Below are 21,634 nucleotides of genomic sequence, written 5' to 3' on the forward strand. Positions count from 1 at the left end.
GCTTTGACTGAACCACATCTGCACTTTCAAGCATAAAAGGTATCAGCTGAAAAATAAACAACATTTAGCTTTGCAGCCCATAGAGGGCCAATGTAGATATCCAAACCCTGGACTCCTGCATCACTGTGAATGCTTTTCCATCACCACTGCACTGAAGCAAGAGCTAGCACCTGGCAGTAGACTGATACCAAGCTATGCCAAGCCATTGCTGCCAAAACATACTGAACTTTGATACCTAAGCATGCAGGACCTCTGTGAATCACAGGAGTGAATCTCTGTCTTTGAGAACAGGTAGGATAAAACAGCACTGCCCTGACCATGGAGATCTTGCATCACGCAATACTGGCAGCGAAAGCAGCAGCCCTTGGCTGGAGAATCTCAGCCATTGGTTTCAGATGGGTGCTGGTACAGCCTGGTGTCAACTCTAAGAGCAGGAGGCTTGAAAATGAAACCTGCATTTTCAATAGCAATGGTTCTTTGGCTGATGGGGAGACCAGTGTCAGGGTTAACCTGGGCTTAATGACTCTGGAAAGAAGTTTCATTCACTTGGGACAGTTCAGCTCCAGCATCCATTTTTATAAAAATATTTAAAAATAAATTTATTTTAAAAATAAAGCAAAGCCCCCGTCCTGTCTCTTCTTCAGTGGCTGTTTAATAGTGGTAAAGATTCAGAGCTTTCAATCTCTGCCATTGCTGGCATCTTAATTTCTCTCTCGAGGAGGGTTTTCCTACTATCCTGCCTTACCCTCCCTCTGTCACCCCACGCTTTGCAGAACTGCAATCAAAAAACATAGATGGTTTGGGAGTACAAACAGGGGGGCATTTCCCAGGGGAGCAGCCGGACAATGCCCATCCAGCTACTCCCTGCTCATGCCACTCAGCCCAGCAGCTAAAACTGTCCTTTATTTCTTTCCCAAAGGCAGCAACACACTGGAAGAGGAACCCCAAAACAGCATCTCAAGATGCTTTATCAGCTCCAGAGGTAAGTCTGCAAAAGGCACCCACAAAATACCCTGAGATATCTGGGGCTGGAGCCTCTTAATGCCACTGGAGCATCAGTGTGCCTTTGGTCACACAGGACACTGCAGATGGTAAGGACCACCCCAGCATGCTCTGTGTGACAGCACTGCTGCCAGCTCTCACCCCAGGTAACATGCTCGAGGCGGTAAAGATCTGCTGATGCTGCAGACGGGATCCCTGCCTACCCAGGAAACCACGCAAGGCGGTTCGAAGCCAACTCCATAATCTGCTGGCAAAGTAAAGCAGCCAACCATCTGCTTCACATAAACACACTGCCCTGGACCAGACAGCCACCAGCACCCTTCTGTGCTTCATTTCCCCATTGCAACCCCAATCAATACATCGATACATAACCCCAATTTGCTAACAGTTACCCTCCCTGCCCCAATAGCTGCTGGCAAGAGTACCTTGGCTTCCATTTCAGTAATCAACCAGGTTGCCCGTGCATTAACAACAGCTCCCACCAGCAGCCAAGTGGCCAAGAAATGTTGGCAATTAGCAACATACCCCCCCCCCCAACCCAGCATGGTCCCACACTGCTTCCATAACAGCCGTATCAGCCAGCACATAATTAGCACCGCAGCTCCCCTTCCTCTATTGCTTCTCCCTTCCAAACTCAGTTGATTATGTGAAAAATGTTTGGTTTTTTCACTCATTATCTGGCTAAAATGTTTGAACAGGAAAGGAAGCTGCCACACGCCGCCTGCCGAAGTGTGAATTGGCATTTGCTTGCATTAGCATCCCTGCCGCGCGGCGCTTTGTTCATTTTCAGCTGATTTCCTTCTCTGCCACTCAAGCTGCTGTTAATGGAGTCACTTCTTTCTGAGCTTTTTTTTTCTTTTGGACGGGGAAGAAGGAGATTTTGGTTTTTATAATAAGAAATTCCTTCTTTTTATGCTCTTAGTTCTCCTGCCTAGCACACCATCGACTCAGAGGTGAGACTCGTAAGGAGCCTGATTGCTCCACCGGCCCAAATCGCAGCACCAGCACTGAAAATTCATGAGTCTCTCTACTTCCCAAAATAGGAAAAATAGCGCTTTTTAAAAGCCTGCACGGGTTCTTTTTGCAAGCAATCAGTGCTGCAGCCATTAGAGGTGTATTTTTCAAGCTTTTCTACATCTTTCAGAAGTTCACAAGACCCTCAATAAAAATGACAACGCAACACTTCCATATATTGATCCCATGGGAAGCTATGACAATATAAAAAACTTCCTTTAAGTTCTTTGACAGTAGTTTTTGCCATTTCAAAGTCTTAGTAACTTCTTCTCTAAGGAGAGAAGAGCTTCTAAGTCCCTCCCCTACACATGGCCTTGAACTCTCCTCCCAGTAGTATGCATCTCACCCAGTGACAGAAAGAGAAAAGAGAATCCCATCTCACTCCCTCAGAAACAAACTGGACAGATGAAGGAGTAGGAAAAATATCTCCCTGCTTCAGAAGAAGTACCAGGGGCAGGAAGAAGGGAAGTTGAGAGCAAACTCCAATATCCCACTTTGCTGCCAGAGCATCAATAGCAGCTCTAAGCAGGGCCTCCAGTCCATAGCACCTCCAGCCAGGGCAAACTGCTATGTTGTCCCTGAAGACAAGGAAGGAGAGGGAAAAATAATTGCAATCCAAAAAGGAAAAGAATAAAGCCAGTTAAGAGGGAGCATGGATCTGTGCAACGGCCTCCCTGTCTGCCATGCCCCGGGGTTGGTCCTGGTAGCAGCTTTTGCCTTAGGCTGGGTTTTATTGGGTTTGTTGGTTTAAGACTGAGAACTGAGGCATTGATAGGAAAGACAAGTTGCTCCACAAGCAGCAGAACTTGGCTTCCTGATTTCTCATGGCTGTCTGAAATGTGGATTCTCTTAGGTCTAACAGGTTGAATTTAGCTCCCTGACGTTACCCTCTCAAGCTCTCCAAGGCTGACTTGCTGCCTTTCTGGGACACCCCATCAACCCCTCCATTTTCACAGAGCCAGTGGAGATTTCCTGGGCCAAATTCTCTCTCTGCAGCAATCGGCAGCAAAACCAGTCTCAGTAACACCACAACTTAGTTAAATGCCCAGTGGCTTGTGAGCACGGGCACCAGATCTCCTGGCACTGGTTAGGTCTCAATCCAACCTCTGTTATAATGGGAAAAAAAGCATCCTCAGAAAGAGCACTGATGTAGGAGTTCATTATCCCCGCCTGTGGGGAGAGAAATGAAGGGTGCTTTCATTTAGAAGAGTTATTAGTCTATGTTATTAACAGAGATCACCTTTTAATGAAAATCAGCATTGGCTAAATAAGATTCTGTGACAATTAGAACTGCTGTCTGCAAGTTTTTCAGATTCCTGGATCGCTTTAAGACAGTTCCTGCAGAGAAAGTGCATTAATCTTATGGGAAGACCAAGAGGTAAAACCTCCCATTTGTTTAATGGAAAAAAGACAGTTGGAGACAGTTATTTTGCTATAGGGTAATTGCACTCCTTGTTTAGAGAAATGAATACTAAAACAGCATTAAAAACCCAAAGCTGTTCACGCTAAGGCAAGCTGGTATTTTTTGCTAGAATAAAAGCAGGAGGTTGGAAGCAGTAACCCAAATGACTAAAACTAAGTGTGATTTCATCCATTTTGAGAGAGTTATTTCTCTAAGTCAAGGGAGGCATTTATCTGTAGTGAAGCAAAGACCAGTTAAGGGTACATGAGAGTGGGTCAAGGCAGCTAGAGATGGTTCAAAGTGCAGCTGCCTGGAAGCCAGTCTTCAAGGCATGTGATATGAAAGATATCTGAGGGCCTGATGATGTAGACATGCACTTCAAAACCAGAATATAATCATCTATCTGTATCTTTAGGCACCTAATCATCTTTTAAAAGTTGTCATATTACTAGAAGTGAGGAAAAAAAGACATATACCCATGCACAACCATTCTGAATCTCAAATTGGTGTTTAGATCCTAAATCACACAGCCTCCACTACAACGTGGCCAGGAGCTCTACCATCATTAGAGTACAGTAACATAATGCTTCCCACCTCTTCCCAGGCTGGCATTCAGCAATAGTTTGGGGTTTGATTGCAAGGCTGTACTCAGTTTGGGGTTTGATTGCAAGGCTGTACTCAACTAAACCTCCAGCACATCCTCCTAAGGGCAGATGGGTTATTTAAGACCTCTGCAGCAGGTTGGAGATGGTTGTGTCAGCTCTCCATGAGAGCAGCACAGCAGTGGCCTCCCATCTTCAAAGCACTCAGCCTTTAATGCAAGAGACAAGCAGATCTGAAGAGGACAGAACTAAAAGCCTATTTTGAATACTGTTAGACTTCATGATTTCATTAAACTACTTAATTATGGAGTCCACCATGGCCCAAAAGCTCCTCCCATGTCTCAGCTTCAGGCAAGAAACCATTTGCATCTTCCTCAGCAAATGGCTTGAATTTTCTTCTGCTCAACTAAACCCAAAACTCCCTAGGCCTTTGGAAAACTTGTACAGGAGTTCATCAAGCCAAATACAGACGTTCAGCCCTTTCGCCATCCCCAGAAATGCATCGTTCCAGCTCTCTGTAAGAAAAGTTGAAGAAAGTAAATAAACAGAACCCAAAGAAAGGGATAAAAAACATCTGCCAGGGATCTCCAGGCTGCTTTTCCTAGAATGCCATAAAAGCTGAGCTAGAACACAATCCTACCCTACATAAAAGTAGCCCAACCATACAGCAACAGATACACAAAGTCCTTAGACAAAACAGCCCATGCTCCTGGCAAGTGCTTAAAAATAAGGAAAAAAAAGTCACTTTCTGCTGCAGGATTCTGCAGCACAATTTCATTCGCATGACACCGTTTTGCTCATTTCACCCCCCAAAAGCCTGCCAGACTTTAAAAGGCTCAGTGTTTCCTGGCTTTTTATTCTCCAGGAGATGGTGCAGGCTGGTTGGAAGTATGACAGTGAAAAACCCAATGCCCATCACAGATCTCGCCATCTCCATCAGCACAGGGTACACCTTTAGTGCACTTTTCCCATGGTAGACACTCACAACCTAGCAGCGCTTTGACATGCTTCTCCCTTCCTTTGCACCAGGAAGATTCCCTGATTTTTTTCCCTTTAAACAGTGAGCTTAGACTGGAACAGACCACGTTGTTTTGGGAGCAACCCCTGCCTAATTTCATACATACACGTAGCAACAGATTAGTGGTACAAATGGTAGAGGCTGCCTGTTGGAAGAGAACCCTCCTATTTTTTCCTTTCAGTGGCAACAAACACCTTTCACAGCACATATTCCTGAGTTACACTGAAGACAAATCAGAGCATCATAGAGGGGTTTGGCTTGGAAGGGACCTTAAAGCTCATCCAGTTCCAACCCCTGCCACGGCCAGGGACACCTTCCACTAGAGCAGGTTGCTCCAAGCCCTGTCCAACCTGGGTTTTGTGGCACCTCCTCCATCCATTTGTGCAGTGTTTGCTCCTGGCCAGGGAGAACTTGTCCAGACTTTGAAGTTATTCCAAGAGGAAGTTGTACTTCTTCATTTCCTCTCCCTGGTAACTCATAGAATGGAATTCATCCCCCCCACACCCTCATGTCCCCCCTTTCTTTTCTTCTAAAGCCTGTATTCACTTATCTACCAACCCTTTTAAGGCATGTGTAATTTCATAACCACCTGCTGCTTTATTCACAGGAAACAGATCTATAAAAGATACAATAGCCCATTGTTCAACAGAAAACTCCATGCTTTGTTCTTCTGTTTTTTTCTCTTTTTAATAAGAAACCAAAATTACTTTTAAAGGAACAATTTGTTTTAAGCAACCATTTTCAACTGAAATGATGTAGATAGTTATTCGCATAGCAGTGGCCTTTATGAGACCAAGATATGAGGCAGAACATGCCCCTGTTATCAGCAGGTCAGCTTCCAAGGGATATCAGAATGCATTTCTCCCCCGTTGGCAAGCCCTCAGCAGATACACAACAGTGATGGAAGAAGACTCCTGCTTCCCATGGAGCAGTGAAAAGAGTCTCAGCATTTACTAAACAAGTAGATGATGTTCTATTTTCTGTTCCTGTCTGTGCGCACAAAGCCCATTTAAGTCAGCTCTGCAGAGCAGCCAGGCTTTGGAAAGATCCAACTCACATCAACTTTCACAGGATATTAAACACCTCCCAAGGACTGATCCAAGTCCCATCTGATAAGAATGAATGCTGGACGCAGCTCAATGCCAAAATCTGGTACTCCTCATGCTTCCCTTATATACATGGTGTTCTATCGAAAACAAGACATAAAAGGGGAAGAACGAGAAAGACACAATTTAAGACTCTGCAGTCAACCTGCCATTACAGCCATGTCTTTTATATACTAGGGACATTCTCCAGTGCTTTGTCTGTCACCCGTTATTGCTTTGGAAGCCAGTGCAGAGTAACTGTATTTATCTGATCAGTGCATCTGAGGGAGTGTGCAATAGAGGACCTGGGAGCAGTTCATTTCCATTCGAGCTGTACTGAGAGATGAAGGAAAAACTAATTGAAAAAGTGACCAGAATTTTGTATTAAAGAATAGCTTTTTTTTTTCCCTTTTTTTTCTTTGGCTTGGTTTTCTGTGAAAATTAACTTCCCAAGGTGTCTGTGTATCCATCTACGGTCCTCTTGCACCTTTGGAACCCAGGGGCCAATATCCATCAACCTGGAGGGAAAGAGAGCAGCCTGAAAGAGGATTATAGTCCTCTAACTTACATTAAGATTGTTTTGACTAGAAAAGACCCTTATTATTGCTCCCAGCAAAACAAAGAGCTGCTGTGCAAACCAGCTCTAAACCAACTTCACAGCTCATTTTCTTCTGCATGGTAGGGAAGAGAACAAGGGATATGGGATGCAAAACTGTTAGAGATAAATGCTCTTTTGTTCACAGAGGAGCTCACGTTGTTCTTCTGAAGCAGGCTGTGATTTCTTCCTTTAATTTCAAAAATCAGGGACAACTCTTTCCCCATCCTAGTGAGGATATGCTTTTGTACATTAAGTAAGGTTTAATAAGAGTTTCTTGAAGCATAACATAAGCTGTGTCTTCAGCACAAATAGCATTTCCCAAACACCTTCACTTTCATTTACCTCTTCCAAAGCATCCTCCAAAACAAAGTCCATACCAGAAAGGTCCCTTTTCACTCAGTGAGCCCTCTCCAGTGCTTTTCTTAAGCAAGATTTGAATTCATAATGTTAAAAAACAAAAGATAGAGAAAGGGAGAGACAATTCCCTTCCTGCAACCTCTCCCACCTGCGCAAGCATTTTCAGACAGCTTCATCACTTCAGATTTATAAAGAACCTGGCAGGATCAACCACGAAGCTTCTCACCCCCCCTTGCAGGTCACATTTGCACTCACACACATGCACTATATGTGGTCATTTTGTGCATAAGGGACAAGAAGAGTGTAGAAACCAACTCAATGAGATTATTATTTCTCAATGATTCTAGTGCCTGAAATTACGTTATTAAAGTTACATTTTCCAACCAGTCTGGCAATTTCTCTTATTAAGCAGCACAGACTGTACAGGGGAGAGTCCAACAGTAAGCTGGAAAGATGAAATATTGCTGACATACTGCATTGTTTGAAGAAAGCATCTTTCAAGAGTACAAATTCAAGTGGAACAAGATACATTTTCAGACTGATCATTCCTGAAAGTTATCCAAGTGAGAATTGGAATATGGTAAGAAATGACTGACAAAGTCTAACACTATTCCCAGGGAAGAATGCCTCTCTTCTTTATTAATCCATGCAGCAGGCAGCAGTAAATCCTAGCTGGCAAGGGAATCCCCACTATTAACTTCACATAAGCTTCCAAACTTTCTCTTGACTATGGAGGTGGATAAGGAACGCAGCCTGCTGCATCCAAACCCTGGGGCTTCCCTTCTTTCAAGCACCAAGTGCCTTCTAAGTGACTGTGGAATGAGATCAAATAAAAAAAGGCAGCTCTATTGTGGCTTTTCAATCAAATGAAATTAAATACTATCAGTCTATTAGGCTTTAGCACTCAAAGCACTGGTGCCACCTAAACCCAGCAGCCACTATCAACCTGCTCGCTGAACTTAGTAAGCTTTTATTTTTGACCTATCAATAGCTAAAGCAAAAAAAGATTTATCAATGTCCCTATTACAAACTATTTTGCCTTGGGTTTGGGGTTTTTTCTATCTTGGGCTCCTCACAGAGATCCAGGGAGGAGATAATCGAGACAGGAGCACCAAGAACTGAGCACCCTCATGGATAGCCTGGGTGAGAATATGCAGCACAAATCAATAGGCTTGGGGACAACAGAACAGGCAGAAGTCAGGACTTTCACCCTTTGAAATGAAGATCAATTTGCTGCAGTGATAGTAAATTCTTTGACTTCTTTTCCCTTTTACAAGCTCCCTTTTGGTCCCTATAATTTATCTTAGCTTTAAAAATGGTACCTGTTGTCCTCCATCCTTCAAGATCTTATAAAAGAACTGTCAAATCAAGAGGTTGCTAGCTTCTATGGGAGGGAAAGTGTTTAAGCAGCACAAGATAGTGCTGCACTGAAGAGAAGGGGAGAAGGCAATCTGATCTGGTGCAGGAGCATGGCAACATAGCACATAACTCTTTCATGGAGAACTAGAGGGCCAGGATTTAGGAAGGATGCTGAAACATGTGCATGTCCTCTCTTTACACCAAATGAGACAAATTAACCTCCTCAATAAAGTGTTACAGGATGCTTCTCCCAGTCCAGCAGGGAAATCACCAGGAGCAAATCTTTTGTGGCAGGCAGCAGATAGGGCAGAGGAAAACCCATTGGATTCAGCAGAGAGGAAAGATGAGATGGCAACAAGACACTATGCCAACGCTCCACATGGTAATCCATATTGAAGAGGGACTCACTGCACTTACAATACCTTTTTTTCTGTTTTACTCCCATAGCACTTCTATGAGACCCCACATTACACGAGTAAATCATGTGCTCCCAAGAGCATACATAAAACTTTAGCATCTGTACTAAACTTACAGCATGCAATGTGGAGAGCAACTAAGAGTGCTAATCCAATCTGGGATGGAAAACCATCTAGAAAACATAAGTCCTTAGATGAGAAGCTGGGGAGAACCTCTTCCTACATCAAATCACATCCTGCTTCCTTGCTGAGCAACATCAGTTTGCATGGCCAACCCCTGCACCAGCAAGGTTTATCAGAGGGTGGGAAAAGGCAGTCCAGCAGAGCTGCTGCAAGAAAGGTCACCCTGCCACTTGTCCAGGCTAGCACCCTCTCGCTGCTCCCAATTACAAGCCTGAACTTGTTCAGGAAAAAGGCACAGAAAATGAAATGTGGAATCAAATCTGGGACATTTGCTGTGCCGGTTCAAGAGGTGGCTGAGATTTATGCAGGTTCCTGCAAGGTGCGAATCAATCTCAGTGCCAGCAGCAATAAGGAAATCCATGCAAACCACAAGAAAACAAACCCAATAAAACAAAAAAAGACCCCGGGCAAATCAGGCAACAGAAGAGGTGTTCTTCAGTGCAGTAACATTTAATAAAAGCATAAGCCATGAGGGATCAAGGGGTGAAGCAAGGAAACAGATGTATACAAAACCTAAAGGATGCCATCAGCACCAGTATAAAAACGCCAAACTAGGAAAAGCAGATACCAGAGCTGTCTGTGACTTCATTTGCTACTGCACTGATCTGATCATCTCAACTAGACTACGGCTTCAAAAGGAGCTATGGAAAACCAGAGCTCTGCAGGACAACCCTGGTTAACTGTAGCCTGCAGCTGGACATGTGCAAGGCTTGGAGGCTTCATTGATTGCACAGAGAGAATAAACCAGCCTGACCTAGCAGCAGCAGACACAGGAAGGCCCCAGCTTGCTTTGAAGAAAGGAGGGGACTGTATTTCCAACAGCTTCTTCCATCATCCCATGGGCCAGTGCACCAAGGTACCTCCCACGGGATGTTGCAATGGGGCAATCCCCCAAGTGGAGCCCCCAGTCCACAATGCAGCCCGCAAGGTTGGAGCTCTTTCAGGAGGACTGCAAAGACTGCTGGAAAATAGCACCAGATGAGAATACATTCAATGCAGTAGGTTGCAGATCAGGTGCTTTATCCTGGATCTGCACTGCATTCTGATGCAAAGTGCTCTAAAACCAGTGGGAGTTAAGACATAAGGAAGAAGTTCCAGACAGCATTAACTATTTTAGAAGAAAGATTTCCAGCACTCCATTTAGACTTGTTTCCAGCTTATCCACGAAGCTCCACTAAACCTTACTAAGACTTAATTCCCATAAATGTGATTCTCCGCTCAGTGTTCAGCAAAGTAGCAACGTCTCAAGAAAAGTAAATACCAAATGGTGGGAGTTGGGTTATTCATTCATGTGGTAAAATCCATACTCTATGAATACATACAGATGTTCTCACTTCATGACTGATCTAAACAGATGTAGGTTTTAGACTGACACACAAACCATCTATTATGCAATGGCCCGTGTGTGTGGCTGGGCTGCTTTTATTCTTGGCTGTGTCAGGAGGATTCACAAGAGCTGTGTGAGAGATGGAATAAGCTTATAGTTAAAAGACTAAAGAAAGTTTAAGCAAGAGCCTTGCTTAAAGTGAAAGGAGGGAGGGAGAAGGAGAGGAATCAAAGAGCCAGGCAATATCAGATTTAGCAGGACAACAAGATGAAATAAGAAAGTTTCAAAGCTCAAAGTTATTTGATGTTGGAACTGGTGCAGTCTGACCCCATCAAACCAGCTGTTAAAAACTTGCCTGAATTGCCCATTAAATCTTGCTTCCAACAAGCCCTGCTCCTGGTTTTGCCCTACTTCTTGCTTCCCATCAAGCTTTGCCTTGGCTGCGTGCTCCGCTGACATCCCACCCTCCAAAGAGGCTGGTGTCTAAAGATCAGCACAGCACCACTGCGATGAAAGCAAACATCTGTTAGCATGAAAGATGGGTAAGACCCCACTCCAGCTGCTTGATGTAGCTGCCTTCATGCAAACCATTGTACTGGCCTCCAGTTGCTTCACATTGCATGGATGATGCACAACCAGCACAAGAACTTCCAAAAGGCATGGAAACTCCTGGGAAAAATCAGAACAAATTGCTGCAAGCTGGGCCCTGCCACCCTCTGACAGGCTCACAAGAGATGCTTGCTCTTGTGAGTACCAGAGAGCAAACATCTTGGGATTTTCAGTGTAAACCCTGCTCTGTGCAGAGTTCAAGCCCCACCATTCTGTGGGTTAATTTTCCCTCCGGACTTTTTCATACATTTAAAGTCCACAATCATCCCAGCCAAAGGATTAGCTGGGAGCAGGGTGCCAGCCACAGAAGCAACAGGCTGGGGAACATGGACACTGGTTACAACAGCACTTGCAATTTGATGAGTGAGAGCCTGAGCTGTCCTGAGCATCCCAAAGAGCCAGAGGGACTGGCTCATGGCAGACTCGTGGCCAGGACTAGGAAAAGGCCATTTTTTGCATCATTCTAAGGAAATACGTGTTCCACTTCGGAAGAAGGGAAGTGCTGAATAAGGGCATCTGTCCCAAAAAGATGCAACACACACATGAAATGATGCAGCTGAGCGTTTTACAACTTAAAGAGGATAGGAAGTAGCAATGAACTCAGGGAAAACTCAGGTGTTGCTAAAGACTGCAGAGTCTTGGGAAGAGAGGAGATTCATGTGATAGCCCTTCTTCATTGAGGAACACAGATCATTAAGCGCAGTGCTTCACATTATGCTTCCCAAATACTCACTTAATTTTGATTCAACAAGGCACTGTGCTAATAAAAATTAAAACCAGCAGGTTCTGTGGAGTGTGTAATAGAGGTGTGGAAGAGCAGCGTACGCAGGTGTACCTAAAATTAACTAGGAATCCTAAAACTGACTATTTCCCAAACCTCTGGAAATCAGGGGAATGCTGCAACCACTGGATGTATGGATTCAGCAAGGTGCTGTGCAGGCTCCTGCCCAGCCCTTCACCACACCATGGTCCTCAGGGTTAGGGGGGAATATTCCCTTGCATGAGGCATCTCCATTCCCACCATGCTAACCTCTAGCTGGGAGACTGGATGTCTCCAAGAGCAGATATTGCCAAGGACTTACCTCTTGCCACTGCCTGACAGAACCAAAGGCAGTTGCCAAAGTTATATATTTCCACCTGCTCTGCACGAGTACGAATGTCTATGGGTTCATACTGGTGCAAGAGAGCTGAGTGTGTGCACCAGGAGACAGGAGAGAAGGGAGCAGCTCCGTGAATGTTAGATACAGAAGATCCATTGAATGATTAAACACACATGATTGTTTGCTTATAAAACGCAGTGTCACATAAATCTGCTAGGAGCTAATTGCCTATTATAGCCCATAGTACTGCTCAAGTCAGCTGCTGAATGATAAAGGGACTTTGAGAAAGGAGAGAAAGGAGCTCCGCTTGCTTGCTTCCACTGCAGCCTCCAAAACGTTTTATTTCCCAGTTCCTGCAAGGTGAATGCTGATTCCCCCTTTAAGTGATGGGGGGAACTCACTTGAGTGGGAAGATAGGGGTAACTGAAACACAAGGGGAAAGGGGAGCTACTGTGATTCTAAGTTATTATTATTAATAACAATTTTCTCTGTTGTATTGTGTCTCTTGCTCAGCTTTACAAATCAGAGCACATTCGCCACCGCCCCAACAGATCCAGATCTGTATGTACCTGAGCATCTTCCCACTGATTCCCTCACATACACACACATCAATGGCTTCATTGTACACTGCAGAGGAGTCAGCTGAGAGTGAAACTGCAGAGAATCTGCCTGGAGGCATCATGTGTTGTCCCCCCCGTGCCTGGGGGCTGTTGGGCTGCAGGTTCCAGGCACTCTTGCAGCATGAGCAACAGAGCGCAACGTTTCAAGTCAGGAAGGAATACGATCTGTTTACACAGTAGGTTATATGGGAAATGCATTACATTATTGAAAAGAAAAAGAGAACCTTTACCAAAACATGTACATTCATCTTATGTCAAAAGTTTAACCCTACCCAAACAGTGGTGCATTCCACAAAGAAATTACCCTATATAAATCACCAGGGCAGGAGCAGGCCATGTCCCCCACATTTCAGGCTGAACCATTCACTACAATAAGGAACATACATGATCAGCTGTTGTGCTGACAGCAGGAAAGGAGGGGATCTCCACTGAGACCTCACAGAGAAGCAGGTTCATTACTGGGACAACTCCACCGAGGCTGGTGGTGCAACAGCAGGGACCTGTTAAAGGTTTGACTCAGACCTTCATCATTTGTACGGTCATGCACATGGTTGCTCAAAGACAGAGAAGCAGATCCATGAATTAGCTTGGCTATTTGGCTGGGGCAAGCAGCTGACTGGAGCAGTGCCAACCCACCCTTGCTATAGTGAGAGCTCCTTCAGGGCAGGGGATGGGTGTGCTGGACCTGTGTGCTCCCTGGGCACCCAGAGGGCTTGAAGGACAGAGCAGAAGCTGGAAGGGAAGAGTCATTTGGGATATCAAGCAAGTCAGTTAGCTTAATAGCTGCAAATAACTTGGCATACAAGAGCCAAACCAGCAGCAGACACCCCATCAGGGATCTGCCTCCCTCCTTTGGGAAAGAGAAGGATGCAATGAAGCAGAAGGACGCAGCAAATCCCATTTTCATCCATACGCCAGGGCAGCAGGGAGCCTGATCTTGCTCTCACCAGCACAAGTTCCTGCCTCCCAGGACAAAAGCGTATTTATTCTCTTTGTAACCACTGCACAGCCCTTCTCGGCAACACTGCTCTCCCCAAACCTGAGCCAGCTCCTAACTTACAGCTTCATTAAGATATACCACACAAGTATTAATTATACATTGAGATTAGAAGCCAAAGTACTGCTGGGAAGAAAACCACAACTCCTTCCACCTCTCTAACATGATTTCATGAACCTGCACAGTAAGAAACAGATCAGCTGTGAGGCATGATTAAGCAAGATCATCTCTTCATATCTCAGCTATACTAAATAATTTACAGGGCCATTTTGGGACTGACATGCAAAGCAGTTTAACAATGGTTTAACAGGAGAGTCTGGTATTCCATCCTTTCATGGTTTCCAGGTGTTGGGACCAATTTATTTCACAGCAATTTTCATTTCTGGGCCTTTTCTTTTTCCCTCCTCCCCACCTGCAGCTGCCAACTCTGCTGGCATCGACAGCAGCTAGGAAACGAATTTCCCTGTGAAGCAAATACTTGCAGGATGAATTGAATGAAGGCAGAGCTCATAATTGCACATTAGTGAAAACACTTCTGAGGAAAAAACTGGCGAGATATTTTTACCCACATCTCCAGTTGAAAATTGCTGGGAAAGATGCTTTTGAAAAGCCATCGCCTCCAAGCGTGCAATTATCAGATCCTTGCACAAAAACACATGGTCAAAGGGAAAAAGAAAAAACACTTCCATTGAAATAAACTCGGGGATTGCAATTGTTGGGAATGGAAGGAGAGAAATTTCTTCATCCCCTGTGATTTTGCACGTCTCGAGTTGCCAGACTGATTTGTAAGCGCACGGATTCATAAATCTGGCAGCTGAGAACATCAAGCTTGGTTGGTGCCTTTTTGTTATGAACAGAATAATAATACTACTTAAAAAAACCTCAAGTCAGAAGCAGCCTGGCAGTCGGGCTGTCACCAACCCAGGATTCCTTAACTCCCACGTAAGCACGCTTGTCTTGAAACAGCATTCTGTCACCTTGAATAGACAGCCATACAATGACCTGGGGGTCGCATCGAGGCTTAAGACTGTGCCTACCCTGATGAGATTACTCACATGCTAAAAATTAGGCAGTAGCTGAACTGACAGCTGAAAAGAGCTTTAAACGCGCTTATGCCTGGTAGCGTTTAATAATCGATTGATGGATGTTGCTAAATATTTATTTTTGCTCTACTTTCTCTGCTGCAGTTCTGTGCCAATACCTCTTTCTGATTATTATTACCTGTTAGCTTTAATTGCTTCTTTTGTTTGAAACACCTACACATGCCTAAACACAAAAGCACAGGCACCCTTCCCTCCAAGCTGCGCATGCCACATTCTGACCTTCTGCGTAGGATTTATATCCTTGAGTTAAGAAGATAATATCACAAGCAATAAACTTTGGCATCCATGTACAAATATCAATTCTAACAGTCCATTTTCCAAATAAATTAAATCCTACATGCCCTAACACAGGCAAACACTTTGGCAGAAAGGTTATCCTTGGCTTATAGAGATTAACAAAACAGAACATTATAAAGAATAACAAACCTGAACATAAAGCCAAAAGCAAGACTCAACACACCCCATGAAATTCAGTCCCCTGCTATGGGTCACTCAAAGCTCACCTCTTCCAGCAGCAATGAGGTTTTCTTAAGAAGGTTGGCAGGAAGTTTAGTGTCTGGGCTGGAAACTGAACTCCAACAGTGCTGGAGAGAAGACCTAAAGAGCAGTTGCTCATTTGACTCTATAGACTGACATTCTGATTAAACCTACCTGATTTGCATCAAAGAACAGCCTCCTACTAACAAATGGGCACTAATGAGACATGCATAAGCACAACCTTTAAGAGGAAAAATCTCTATAACCTCCATACAGGAGGGAAAAATTGAATGAAAAGAATTCATTCCTGTAGGCCATGAAAAGTAGTAGGGAATTACTTGACTCTTTTTTCTAATATGAAAAGGAATTTTGGTGGAATAGGTTATCTCTAGAAAAGAGCAAGAACTCTGATATTAGTCAACAAAACTTGAGAGACCTGGCCACCAAAGTCCTGAAGCCATCAGCAGGTATCCCTAAGACCTTATGAAGGACAGGTAAGAAGTCACAGCACTGCAGGAGAGCAAAATGCAGTGTTCAACCTAAATCAAACCAAACCAGAGTGAAGGCAAGAGTATGACAAATCCATCACCACCTCTTTCAGTTCCTGGAACTGGCCATCTGTGTGTGGAAGCTGCTAAAAGACGAAGATGACTGAAAGCAAATCTGGATCTCCCACATATAAGTCATGCCCACTCAATTCGTATGACAGAGCAACATTTGTGGATAGACAGAAAATGCAAGTTGCTATATCTCAATTTTAGAAACGCTTCTGCCACCCTTTCACGTGCTATTTTTACAAGGATGTTTGGGAAGCAGGAGACAGATGATTACAAAGTGTTTGCAAAACTGATTGGGAAACCACACACTGAGAAAACTCATCAGTTGTTCACAATCAGAAGGGACGGATGTATTAATCCAAGTGCTGTGTGGGCCCATTCCCAGCCTGGTAAGACTCCAGGTTTTCATCAAATGACCCGGATGCTTGCAGAGAGATTGTTCCTATTAAGTTTGCTGACAGCCACCAGCTACGAGGGGCTGGAAACAGGCTGGGAAGTGGATTTTGAATCCAGAATGATTCAGACATGTTGAAAAACCAAATATACAATTCAGTAGAGGTGCATACGAGCTACCAGACCTGGGCAGGAGCAATCAAATAAAATATGGGGAAAAAACTAAGTGACAGCTGAAGAAGGACTCTTCAGATATCATGGACTACAAACCAAATGTAGTTCCATAATGCCATGTCAGCTGCAAGAAAAACTAACACCTTTTACATAGAAGGGTGGTTATAATCTGCAAGAGCTGTGAAACCATCCTTTTGCTTTACATAACATCGATAAAAGCCTCAGCTTGAATGCAGTGCCCAGGTCTGGGTACCACAGTTTAAGCAGGGTGTGATACAGCTGGAGTTCATTCAGATTGAATCAGTGCAGCCTGGTCAGACATCTGGAAGATCACAGCTTCTGGGACTGAGGGGAGAAATGAGCTGCCTATGATAAAGAGGAAAGAAAGTGTTATTGCTGTCGTCAGACATCCAGAAGAGTGATGCACGGAGGAAAGAAGTAATCTATCATCTGTGTTAGGACAGGAAGTGATGGCACCAAAAATGCAGATGCAGAAAGCTTTTCCTTAAGTCTAGTGAATTAATTTGAGCTAATGTGGTGTTTGCAGCACGGATATATTCAAACACAAGGTGGACAGACAGTAACAAAACTATAGCCAATGCTAGCTCAAGCCCAGACAAACTCTCTCTGCCCAGTTTTGGCTTAAGGAAATGAAGATCACTGTGATTCAGCTCCAGACCCAGGGATGTCTTTCTTGATACACACACCCCAGTTTCTTTTTCTTTTAATCTTTCATTTTGCTGCATCTGAGGCAATGCTGACAAGTGATGCAAGCAGCTTGATGAGCAGGAGTTATATTAAAGAGCACTATTGTGATAAATTCTTCAATAAGAAAGATAAAATCTTTCTTCCTAGGAGACTTATCTGTGAAGATTTCCTCCTGTCTAATTCTAGCTCCCTGCATTAGTTTTCCATCCCTTTCAGACATTTTTTTTTCTCTATTCCTCCTGTCTCTTTGACAAGTGGGAAGGTCTGGGGCTGTAGCAGAGAACAGGACGGAACAGGGGAGCTGATTCCCTGGAAACCAGCAAGCAGGAAGGGGTAAAGATCTATTAATAAGTCTCTTTTCCTGGCCATTCCCACCCTGCAAATAAAGGGTACAGCTTTGCTAGAAAAAAAACAACAAACCTGAACAGAAAAGCACCAAATGTCCTCATCTTCTTTTAGTTTTCCTTTGCCTTCTATACAAACCGTATGTTAAAAAATAAAGAAGAATGAAGTCACCTAAATGCATATATCTGAAACACAAAGGGTCTTCTGAAGCTGTCTCTGCTGTAGTCCATCAACCATTTAACTCAGGCTGGTAGGCGATGGGACTCTCAGCTGGTCACCTGGAGTAGCATGAAGGAGATTCCACATGCTCTGCCGTTCTGCCCACTCCTGCAGTGATCCTGCAATAAGGACTGTCTGAACATGAGGTTTGCTACAGCAAAACAGAGAATCTGCCTGGGCTTCAGAAAGGCCATAAAGCACTTTAGGAAGTCTTCTATCGCAAGATGAAAGGTCTCTTTTGGAAACACACGGGTACCATTGTGATACACACAAGCTTACTCTAATCAGAAAGTAAACAATTCCATCACCTTCCCCAAAGAATCACTGCTAGTTTGCATTTTCTGGTCCTTCTGTTCTGAATGACGAAACAAAAGCTCAGTATTATTAAAATGTCCCATCAGAAAACTTTTAAGACTGGTTGGAGGAGAGAAATCACCAAAACCCTAATGGTGGTGCACTTCTGAAACACCTGGATCCTCTTAGAAACAATCCATGTGGTTCCTGATTTTCCTATCATGCTTAAAATGCTAAAACGAGTGACGTGATAACAACTCACTTTATTGCTTCCATCTTGGGTGGTTTCCATATGAGATGAGTCTCATGAAAAAGCAGGTTATCAAGAGAAAAAAACACATTAAGAACCCAGCTGACTGACTAAAAGAGAGCTCCCTTACAAGCCAGCAGAGCCAAACCCAATGCACTGTAATCAGCTCTCCTCAAAGCTCTGTATCTATGCACTAAACTAAGAAGGGATGGCAGACATGAAACGAGATGGTTGCTCACCCCTCTCTCTGTCTTTGCTGGTATTAAGGATGGTCTTATCTGCAGGATACTGAGGAAAAGAGCACCATGTGATGGAAGTATGGCCTTGGTCCTCAGGAGCCCCACCAGCACAAGCTGAAAGGGTCTGATACCAGCATGAAGGTTTCCTTACCAGCTCCGTGACAGCATCATCCCTTTGTACATGCCAGAGCCATGCACAGTATTGACCCCAGGTTCTCCAAGAACTCATCTGTGGCTGAGAGCAGGAATATCCCTCATTCAAATACCCAACACCCTGACACCACCACCATTCGCAGCAACATAGTGATCACTGAGAACCGCATGTGTGAAGCACCAGATGATATGTTAGAGAAACTGGACGAACGATCCTGGTGGCATCCAGGAGACTCCTCCAGCACAGTCAGTGTCAACCACCTCTGAGGTAGGGCCCCAGCTTATGGCTCAGCCCCAGGAGCCATGGGAGCTCCTGCCAAGTTGTCTTTTGATCTTTTCATGGAGCGGCTGCATTCCTGCCCTGTTAAATCACACACCCAGACTCCCTCTGCCTACCAGAACTCATCGCCATGTCTCAGCCAGCCTAAAATAAGCCCCATCACTCCTTGTTGTGCTGCTATAGTAAGCAGATGTTGCATCTAGTCACCATTTGTGGTAGCAGGCAACCAGTTCAGTTAGGTTCATGCTTTAAGACATCTTGAGGCCAAGGAAAGGACAAAGTCAGTCCCACTACATCACTTCAGGCAATGTAAAATGATTCAGAAACCATAAATTACCTCTGCAATTCCAACTCCCATGTCTTTGCTTTCAGAAGGGAAATGCTTGCATCAGAGCAAGCTCCATGCAGTATATTTAGCTGCAACAAGCAGAGAGCTACAGCATACAACAAACTACCTGAATACTGCACCCCATTTGAAGTACCAGAGTGTGGAAAAAGACGAGGGTCTGGATTTGGTGACCGTGCCCTTCATAAAGGTGCCCTTCTACACTCATCTAACACACCCACCCTCCTGCAGAAGTGAAACAGAATTCTTTATACCCCGTGGCAGCAGTGAATTGCTCACCCCAGGCTTCTAAAGCAGGGGTCAGCAGCTCACTGAAGTGGCAGATTTCTAGCAGGAGCTGAAATATTTATTAGGCAAGGTAATAGTAGCTTACAGCGGAGGTGGGGGTGATGGCAGCAATCCCACCATGCTCGGCAGAATCCTTTACCCACATTTCCCCCCCATTCAGTCCTCTGTTCACCATCGCTGAATGCTCAGCCCATTTATTTACACACCGATCTTGAAAACTAAAGACCGACATTTAAAGTTGGGGGCTCCTTTTAAATAAAGCAAAACCAGCTCTAAAAGCTCCCAAATATCATGGGTGCCTTCAGAATAGCCCCTATGTCAGCCAGTCTTCCAGATGGAGAAGGGAGAAGAGGGAAGCACCCCAAAGGGGACTCTCCAGTGGTCACAGGGAGGAATTCTTTCTGGAGAAGCAGAGATACATTCCATAAAGCAAAGCAATTAAGTCACAGTTTGGATTTGTAAAACCCCTTTCAGTGCAGCACATGAAACAGTTAATGACAGTGGTTAAAGGAAATAGAATAAACCCCCAAAAGTAAACTACTGGAGGAGGGAGGGGGGGGAATACAGGCTCACTCACCAAAGTCTGACTGCAAATCCTTTTTCAGTCCACAAAGCATGTCTGCTGTTATCTATCAAATCATTCAGTTAATTGCACCAGCCGCTCCTTTCCCTCTCCCTGCCTGCACTGGAATCACTTTCCGGCCAGCTCAGGCTCACTTTCAGGGCTGCCTCCCCCAGCCGAGTGGAGCTGCAGGGGAAAACAGTGAAGGAATCGTCCTGGGCACTCCAGCTTGGGAGGACTCAGAAATGAAGCAATCCTTTAGGAAGAAGTGTCTTTACATGGCTGTTTCACGGGTGATCTGCCCGTCCGGGAGAGAAATAGGAGAATGAAGGGTATAGGGTCCTAAAAATCCCGTGTTAGTTCTGCCGGCTTGGCTGGCCATCAGGCATTGCAAAGGGAAAGTTGGAAGCGCGGTGATTAAAGGGAACAGCTGGTTGAAGGGGACGCAGCCACTGAACCCTGACTCGCCGGCAGATGCAGCAAATGTCGAGCGTGCGCTTCATTCCCAGCGGTATTCCACCTCGCACCCCACCGGTCAGGAGCGGACATCATCCCATTGAGATGTGCTGGCCCTTTGCTGCCCGAGACCTTCCAGGGATCTCATGGGGGCTACAGGCAGGGATAAAAGCAATCTGAATAAGGAGGAGGAATAAAGGAAGGGTCCCACTGCCTCTGTGCAGTGCTCGGAGCCAGCAGCAGAAGTTGGCTGGCAGCAAACCTCAAGTTGCAGCAGCAGCGGGGTTGAATGCAAGAAGAGGCTGGGACTGCAGTATTGCCTGACACACTTTCCTCTTTCCCCCACCCCCTCTTGGCAAGTGCTTGCAGAGCCTCCAGCACCTTGCAAGGCAATGTCAAGCTGCTGTCAAAGCATTACACTGCCTCCTAAACACACACACGCAGTGCTAGTAAAGGGAGTATGAAGCTGCAGTCTGATGTCCTGCCTACGGTGTTTTCTGTAAGCTCAGGTTAACCCTTTCTTAGGAAGGGCAGAGAAACCAGCACTGCCAAAACGCAGGCAGGTCCTGTGCTAGGATTTGGATGAGCAACAGACTGCAGCAAGGGGAGGCTTTGGGGCAATGCTGGTCATGGGGAGTCCTGCCTTCCAGGACACAATGCTTCATGGCTTGCCCAAAACTGCTGGTCCTGCAGATACGGTTTTTGGCCAGAAATAAATTGTAATAATAATAAACTAGTGTCTGCTTCCTTTGCTATTAAAATGAAAACCAAACTGGATTGTGTTGGAGATGCAGAGCGTGCAGGTGATGCTACTGTCCCAGCATGAGAGGCAGCGAAGGTGTGCACAGGGCTTGCATTCCACCTGCAGCACAACACAGGTCTCCGTTTCAGTCAAGCTGTAAGACAAACTCTGTTGGTACCAACCAGCCCAGAGCTTACATCCTGAAAGTAGTTTTCTCCATAGCCACTCTATTACCTCAGGAACTGGTATCACCTAGATTATATGGATGCCCCATCCCTGGCAGTGTTCAAGGCCAGGTTGGATGGGGCTTGGAGCAAGCTGCTCTAGTGGAAGGTGTCCCTGAACGTAGCAGAGGTTGG

General features: G+C 44.9%; 1 protein-coding gene across 6 annotated transcripts in view; it reads right to left on the reverse strand.

Moving 5' to 3' along the window:
* The window catches only part of GRIP2 (glutamate receptor interacting protein 2), a 243,328-nt gene that overhangs the window by 59,535 nt on the left and 162,159 nt on the right, over positions 1-21,634 (reverse strand). Inside the window, exon 1 of one of the 6 annotated variants that reach the window (XM_061357174.1) lies at positions 20,093-20,263. The exons of the other annotated variants lie outside the window; for them this stretch is intronic. Within the exon in view, the coding sequence (XP_061213158.1) occupies positions 20,093-20,132 (40 nt within the window). The 5' untranslated portion in view covers positions 20,133-20,263. Of the gene's footprint in view, positions 1-20,092; positions 20,264-21,634 lie in introns of those variants that run through there. 6 annotated transcript variants of the gene reach the window in all.

Source organism: Neopsephotus bourkii, unplaced genomic scaffold, assembly GCF_033783945.1.
Source record: "Neopsephotus bourkii isolate Nb327-2 ecotype Australia unplaced genomic scaffold, CSIRO-AGI_Nbou_v1 NB_887, whole genome shotgun sequence".
NCBI classification, from domain to species: Eukaryota; Metazoa; Chordata; class Aves; order Psittaciformes; family Psittacidae; genus Neopsephotus; species Neopsephotus bourkii.